Here is a 7464-nt window from a genome sequence, read left to right as displayed (position 1 = left end):
GAAGGAGCTGTGGATCTGACCAGAGCTGCCTCTGCCCTGGCCGTGCCGTGGTGCAGAGCTGGTGCTGCCCTGGCCGGGCGCCCCGGACGTCCGCAAGGACAGTGGACACGATAGCAGGGAAAGGAACGCGGCGAGCCATGGAGCGAGGGACCCAGCTGTCTTCACGGATCCTGAAATCTCCCCTCTGGAAGAGGAGTTGAATGTCTGTGGCCTGGAAACATAAGGCCTGTGGTTTGAAGCCTGATTTATCTTAACAACAGACCCAGCAGCCACAGGGAAAAAGGAAAAAAAAAAGAAAAAGACACCCTATAAACAACCCTGAAGCCTTCCCATGCAGCTGTCAGCAGGCAGCGAGGGTTTTTAGCTGCATAAATAAAAGCACTGCAAGGAAGAAAAGGAAACGTGCTGAAACTAAAACCTGCTCTTTCCAAAGCAAAACACAGAGAAATGCAAACCAGCCGTTGGCAGCGTGCGGGCGGTCAGTCCCTCTGCCTGCAGTTTGCCAGGAGGGCACGTAAACGTGCAGCCAGACCAAACGGGGCGCTGGCCTCCGGGTTGAGCCCAGCTTCCAAGTAAATGCCGTGCCCATGGCACCTGGATCGGGAGGAAAGAGATCGTGACAATTTGCAGCCAGCTCAGAGCTCGGCTGGGAAGAGCCCTGCAGAGCACAGGCCCAGCAGCCCCTCGCTGCTGTGTGAAGGTTTTCCAGGTGCTCGTGGTTTTGCAATGGCTCCTGCTCTCAGCAGCCTCAGCTGCTGCTTCCTACAGCCACATGCCAATCTTTGCCTCCGCTGCCGAGATGATGCCTGCATTTCACCGTGTGCCGGCTGCAGCCAGCCCCTGGGCTGGTCCTGGCAGTGTCCCCTCGCCGCTGCCGGGCTCGGGCAGCCCGCCCCGTCCCCAGCCCTCCCGCTGGGGCTCGGACACGCGCGTCCTCCTGCGGCACGGGGCAGCACGAGGGCCGAGGGCTCAGCTCGCAGCCTGGAGCTGGCCGAGGGTCCGGGGGAGGTTTCCAACCCCTGGGGGGGGGGGGGGGGGGACAGTCGCCACCCAACAGGCAGTGAAAGGTGCCTGACGCGAGCGGCCAGGGACGGCGCGGGGATCCAGGCCATGCGTCCCCAGCTCGGGGCTCTGCAGCCAAATCCCAACTTGGAGAGTCCATTTCAGGCTCTGTATCCGCCTGTGTGAGGCAGGACGAATGTTTCACTGCCCGATGAGCCTTTTGTCGCTGGTCTGAAAAATTTGTGTCCCTGGGAGGTAAATGCACCTCGAGCTCTACTTCTGATCCTGGCGCATAGCGGGACCGTCAGGCACATCTGATCCCGTCAAAGTCACCAGGATCAGATGCTGCCTTCACGCCAGGCAGGAAGCCGAAGCCAGCACTCGGCGGTGGCGGCGTGAGGAGGCAGGGACGTGCCGTTACAGCGTGCGATGCCACGGAAGCGGGGCTGCCCTTGTCCCCTCTCCAGCCCCCCGGCACGCCGCTGGAGCCAGCACCGAGACCGTGCGCTGGGGACAGCTGGCTCCTGAGTCAGGAGCTCCCATCCCGGCCAGGGGTGCTGTGCCCAGGTGCACGCCGTCATCTCTTCCCTGGGAGCGTCCTTATCCTATGCACCGCTGCAGGCTGAGCAGATATCTCTAGTTAACTACAACAAATGACCTTATGTGATTAGGGCCAGTAATCTTCCAATCTGGTTAATCTTCCTTGCGGGATTACTTGGGCATGGGAATGCGGTGACCACCAGTGAACCGGCCCCCTCCGCCGGCTCCCCGCACCGCCGGCGACTAAAAGCGACTCAAAGCCATTTTGACTGAGATATTCGAGATATTGAGAGCAGCTCCGGGAGAGCCCCGAGCGCCGGCAGGCCTCCAGCGTGCCCCGCGCCGCCGGGGCTGGGGGGCTTCGCTCCGGGGATCCCGCTCTGCCACCGCGGCCTCGGCGCCCGGGCCGGTCCGAGGGGAGCCGGAGGCTCTGCCAGCCGAGCCGGCCCTGCCGGATCCGGTTCCGTTCCCGCCGCAACCCCGGGCCCTCGCCGGCTGCGCTCCGGAAGAGCCACCTAGCTGCAGAAAATGAAATCTGATCTCATCGCCTCTGCGCTTTTAATGCTCTTTATTGCATGCTGGGGGGAAAAAAGGAGAAGAGAGGCAACCTGATGCTGCTAATGAGCCCATCTGCCTGACACGGGCAGATTGCTAGAAAGCAGCAAGAAAAAGCAAACACGAGTGCCTGCTGCTGGGAGGGGGAGAGGACGGGGGAGGGAGGGAGGGGGATTGTTTATGACAAAGCATAAATTATTCACATGCGCAGAGACGTGGCGGAGCAGAGGGCTTTCATCTGAGACGCACCTCTGTGCCGGAGCAGGAGCGCGGCTGGGGCCGGGGTGCGGATGCATCGCGCGCAGCCCTCGCTCTCCCGGCCCGCGGGACTCGGCTGCGGGGGGATGCGCTGCCCTGCTGAGCCAGAGTCTCCAAAGGGCTGGAGATGTCCGTGAATCTCAGCGCCTTCGAAGCTCCGGGGACCCCAAAGGGTTGCCCAAGCCAAGCCCTCGAGCCTGGCTGCGCGGCTGGTCCTGTGTCACCGCTGCCGTCGGCCGCAGCGGGCGCTTCCCTCCGTGCTTGTGGCCCCTCGCTGCCTGTCGCTGGGACCCCGGGAAGGTTTGTTTCCCGGAGTCCTTCCAGATCTGCAGACAAACCCACCCACACGGCTGAACTACCCCCCCTCTGTGGCTCAGCCTGGAGCACCTTGGTCTGCAGTGGGATCACCGAAATCCCCTCGGCACAGATTCATTTTTTTCCACTGCTGCCATTAAAAATAACCGATTGCTGCTTCTGGCTGCAAGAGCAATTCGTGGCCTGGCAGCTGGAGGGGTTGCAGAGAGGAACCTTCCCCTTCAGACCTGCCTTCGGACCCCGCAGCCCCTCTGTCCCCCCCGAAACGCAGGGGGACAGGGGCTGCTGCAGCCAGGCACCCACACGGTCTCTGCTCCTTCAGCCCCCAGTTCGTCCTGGTGTTCAGGGTTAAATGTGAGTGTCATGGGCAAAGCAATCGCAACTGGGGCACCTTGTACTTAATTTAACTTATTGCCAATTAACATAAACTTCTAATCACTAATTTGGGTATTGAGAAAAAAGAAAACACAAATAACTAAACAAACACATGAGAAACCGCTTTCGTCCCCCTCAGATTAAGCCGGTCACCTCTCCTCCCCTCCCCGGCCTCGGCTTGCCGAAGCGTCACTAAGTACGACCCTGTCTCCTGCATCTCGCTTCCGAACCCCAGCGGGACGTTACCGCTTTGCCCCAAGGCCACCTGTTCTGTTTCGGCAGCGTCCTGTTACGGACCTCGCCAAAAGCCCTCGGAAACCCGAGGGACTGGGCCGTGACCCCTTCCCCCATGCCGGGAGGGAGCCCCGCGTCCCGCTGCAGCGCGGCCGGGCCGGACCCTCCCCAGCGGCTGCAGCCGCCGACGGCCGAGCCCTGCGGGTGCCCGGGCTGAGCCCGGCTTTGCTCCCATTCCCGCTGCGTCCTCCAGCTGCTGGGAGACCTGTCCCTGCTCGGGGGCACCCAGAGGCCGGGAAATCACCCGGCTGTGCAGACGCACTGCTCCTGCCCCTGGAAGCCGCTCAGGCTGCTGGCGGACGGCAGCTTGGCAGCAAGAGCTGCGCAGTGCCCAGCACTGCTCGAACAGGGACGGAGGAATTATGCTAACGACCCCCACTGCCCCCCATCTGGCCCCCGGGGACCCCCAGTGCCCCCCGTGACCCCCACTGCCCCTCCGTAACCCCCTCTGCCCTGTGGCCTTCCCCCAGTGACCCCGGCGGCTCCCCCGGCTGCCCCTCCGGGGCTGGGGCAGGGGCTCAGCGCCCGGCATCCCCCCGCCAAAAGGCCCAAAGGCGCTGCCAGTCCTGGCTCCTGCCAGAGCTCTCAGGCCTGGCAGTGTGGACACAGCTGTGCCCAGTGGGATTGGGATGGGGCTGGAATGAGGATGGGGATGGGATGAGGATGGCATGGGATGAGGATGGGGATGGGGATGGGGATGGCATGGGATGAGGACTGGGATGGGGATGGGGATGGGGATGGGGATGGGGATGGGGATGGGGATGAGGATGGGTTGGGGATGGGGATGGGAACGGGGACAGAGATGGGATGGGGATGGGATGAGGATGGCATGGGATGGGGATGGGGATGGGGATGGGGATGGGATGGGACTGGGGACAGGGATGAGGTCGGGACAGGGACGGAATGGGGATATGGAAGGGAATGGGGACAGGGACAGGATGGAGATGGGGATAGGGACAGGGACAGGGACAGGGATGGGGATGGGGATGGGGACAGGGACAGGATGAGGACAGGGACACGGAGGGGGACGCTGGAGCGGGCCGGAGCCTCCACCTGCCCCACAGCGCGCCGCGGCCCCGCTCCCGCTCCCTGCCCCGGCCCCGAGGCGGCGGAGCCCGTGGCGCCGGCGGGGGGCGCCTGTCCCCGCCCGGAACCCGCGTGCGCGGCCGCGGCAGCCGCCCGGCGGGGAGCGCGGCGGACCGGGCCCGGCGGCGGCGGTTCCGGTCCGGCGGCGGTTCCGCTCCGGCGGCGCCATGGCGCGGGACCCGGCCTTCGTGCTGCGCTACCTGGCCGAGGTGGAGGAGCTGGCCGAGGACGTGCTGGCGGCGCGGCAGCAGGTACCGTACGGCCCCCGCCGCCCCGGGGACCACGCCAGCCGCTGCGGGCCTCCCCCGCCCCCTCCGCCCCCTCGGGGACCCCCAGTGCCCCCCTGTGACCCCCGCTATCCCCCATCCACCCCCCGGGGACCCTCACTGTCCCCCCAGTGACCCCCCTGCCCCTCCATAACCCCCACTGTCCCCCCGGTGGCCCCTACTGCCCCCCGGCCACCCCCAGTGACCCCGGGGGTCCCCCAGCTGCCTCCGGTCACCTCTTCCACCCCCCAGCCCCCCAGTGACCCCCGCGGCTCCCCGTGGGCAGGAGCGGGAGGGGGGGTGACCCCACTCGGCGGGTGCCCCCCGCTGCAGCCGTCCTGTTCCCATTCCCACGGCAGATTGTGGACCTGGACGTGAAGCGCAACCGGAACCGCGAGGCGCTGCGGGCTCTGCAGAAGGACCCCGACCCCGACGGTGAGGCCCAGGGTGCCGCTACCCTGCGCCGGGCCCGGCCGCAGCACCAGGCCTGCGCAGAGGAATGGTTCATATGAGGAAAAAAAAACATCGTTGTCTTCCCTTCTTTTCCCCTTCAGAGAAAGCAATGGTCTGCTTCGGGAACATGTTCATCGAGCTGCCAAAATCAAAGACTAAGGAGATGATGCAGAAAGGTAGGACCAACTCCTAGAGCGTCCTGTATATACGTTCGAGCTTCTCCCTAGTCCTGGGCTTTAAGTATGCAAAAACTTCTCACTGTAGATAAAAACAGGGATTCTTGCCCTTCCTCTGCTGTCCTGCACAGGGCATCTCAGGGAAGCACATTTTGGGAGAAAGTGAACTTTCTCTAGGCAGCAGAGAACAGCAACAGCTTGTGCGCTGGAGGTTCTGAGGAGAACACAGCTCAGGAGTCCTCTCCTGTCACCCTGCGCTCAGGCTTCAACGGCAAACATCTCCGAGCAGCGGCCGGGTGTCGGGGCAGCGGTGCGTAACCTCCCCACCGCTCCTTACGCTCGCTCCCTTTTCCCAGATCAGGAGCATTTGGACGAGGAGATAAACAAGCTTCGGAAGGAGCTGCGCGGGAAGGTCAACCGGCTCTTCGAAGCCCAAGGTAGGTACCCTCGTTCTCGAGCCCTCTCAGCAAACGCCCGGGAGCAGCCGCTGCGGGGCAGGAGTTGCTCCGGAGCTCTGTCTGTCCCTGGAGCCACCTTTCCCCTCGCTTTCTGCTTCCATCCCTGTTCGAGCAGCGCTGTGGGACCGTGCAGCTCGTTGCAAAGCTGCCATCCACTAGCACCCTGAGCAGGCTTTCAGGTTACTCCGCATGACTCCGTATCCACTTCCAGGGCTATCCCGTCTTCGCTAGAATCCCTGCAGTGTTTCACAGGGGCTACTTGATATTTTTTGTAGCAAAACCTTGATTTTCTGCTTGCTTTTTCCCAGGTAAAGCTGAGCTGAAAGGATTTAACCTGAACCCCATGACGCCCGAGGAAATGAAACTAATCAATCGCATCCTGGAAGGCTGAGGTGTCGGTGGCAGCACCACGACCATGTGCAAACAGCGTTGCTTATCAAGGCATATTTAGGTTGTCACTCATGGAATTCATACTGGTATTTCAGTGGCCAACCTCCAGGACTATTTTTTGGGGGAGAACATCTATATTCCTGGAACCATTCTCCCATGGTATTTACCTGGGAGGCACTGGGAAGCCTTAGGCTCCTCCAATAGAAGGCTGCAGTTTCTTTGGATTATAAACCATTCCTGCTTCTTGCTGGATGAAGATTGGATGCTGGAAGTGTGCAGAGGAAAATGCTAGAACACAGGCTCATTCAAGGCATTTGACAAACTGCCATTGTTAGGGTGGAAGTGGGACTATTAAAATCTAAGAAACAGGGCATTCCTAACAGCATGCATGTTTTGTTTTGGTTTTGGTTGTGTTGCTTTTTTTTTTTTTTATGTAATATCTTCTGTAATTTAGCTTCAGAGCTAGTTCATTCTAGTGTCAGGAACAGGAGTAGGAGGGAAGGAACTGTGAATCCACAGTGTGTCCGAAGCATAAAGGCAGAGTTGTGTAAGCCTGTGGCATTGGAACAAAGTAAAGCTATACATCGAAAACACTTCAAGAATCCTTTTAAAGATGTGTAGGGAGGGATACAAGAAGGCAGAATCGTTTTAGTCTCAGTGGGAAAACGTTTACTACTGTCAAGTTGGAAGGCAAGAGAGCAGGGAAAACAAGGCTTTCAAGACTAGATGAAGGGATAGAATGCTTAAAAAAAATTTTTTTTGACATATCTTTGGCCTGTCTTGTAGTAAAAGGGCAATTGATTTAACCATTAGTTTGTTTCTTCAAAGGTTTTAGACTTTATCTTCTGTACTACCCTAGTTAGTCTGAACTTGCTACCCCAGCACAATTTAAGACTATAATTAGACTAAGAAAAATTAAACATACTTAGTAATGGACTAAGTTGAGTTTGACTTCTTCTCTGTACAGGAAAGTTTCTGGGTCCTGACAAGCTCTTTCTTTTTGAACTTCTTAAGCTTCTATAAAGATTTTTTTTGAATAGAATTTAAACATTGGAGTTGTACGTGTTTCACCGGCTCTCGTTTTAAAGTTTTAAAATTCTGTAGCTTTGCAAGAAGGAAAGATGTCCACTACAGGCTTAAGTTTCAGACACACAGATTAAAAATAACTTCAGCTTGTGAACTGAACTGTTTTGCCTGTAGCTTTTCAGAAAGTTACGTCTCTTCTAAACGTGAGCAGTAGTATGTTGTTCGATCCCTGTATTATAACTGCACTCAGCCAGTAAGTGTCTATGTAAC

The 7464-nt window shown here is 59.2% G+C and overlaps 1 protein-coding gene across 1 annotated transcript; it reads left to right on the top strand.

Moving 5' to 3' along the window:
- The first annotated feature begins 4521 nt into the window (after positions 1-4521).
- Positions 4522-7210, top strand: PDRG1 (p53 and DNA damage regulated 1). The gene is made up of 5 exons (XM_064521705.1): positions 4522-4676; positions 5051-5126; positions 5246-5320; positions 5677-5757; positions 6087-7210. The coding sequence occupies exons 1-5, from the start codon at positions 4593-4595 to the stop codon at positions 6167-6169; spliced, it is 399 nt and encodes a 132-aa protein (XP_064377775.1). The 5' UTR covers positions 4522-4592; the 3' UTR covers positions 6170-7210.
- Positions 7211-7464: the final 254 nt, after the last annotated feature.

The sequence above is a fragment of the Dromaius novaehollandiae genome, chromosome 16 (assembly GCF_036370855.1).
Source record: "Dromaius novaehollandiae isolate bDroNov1 chromosome 16, bDroNov1.hap1, whole genome shotgun sequence".
Lineage (NCBI taxonomy): Eukaryota > Metazoa > Chordata > Aves > Casuariiformes > Dromaiidae > Dromaius > Dromaius novaehollandiae.
This window is presented reverse-complemented; position numbering and strand designations above follow the sequence as displayed.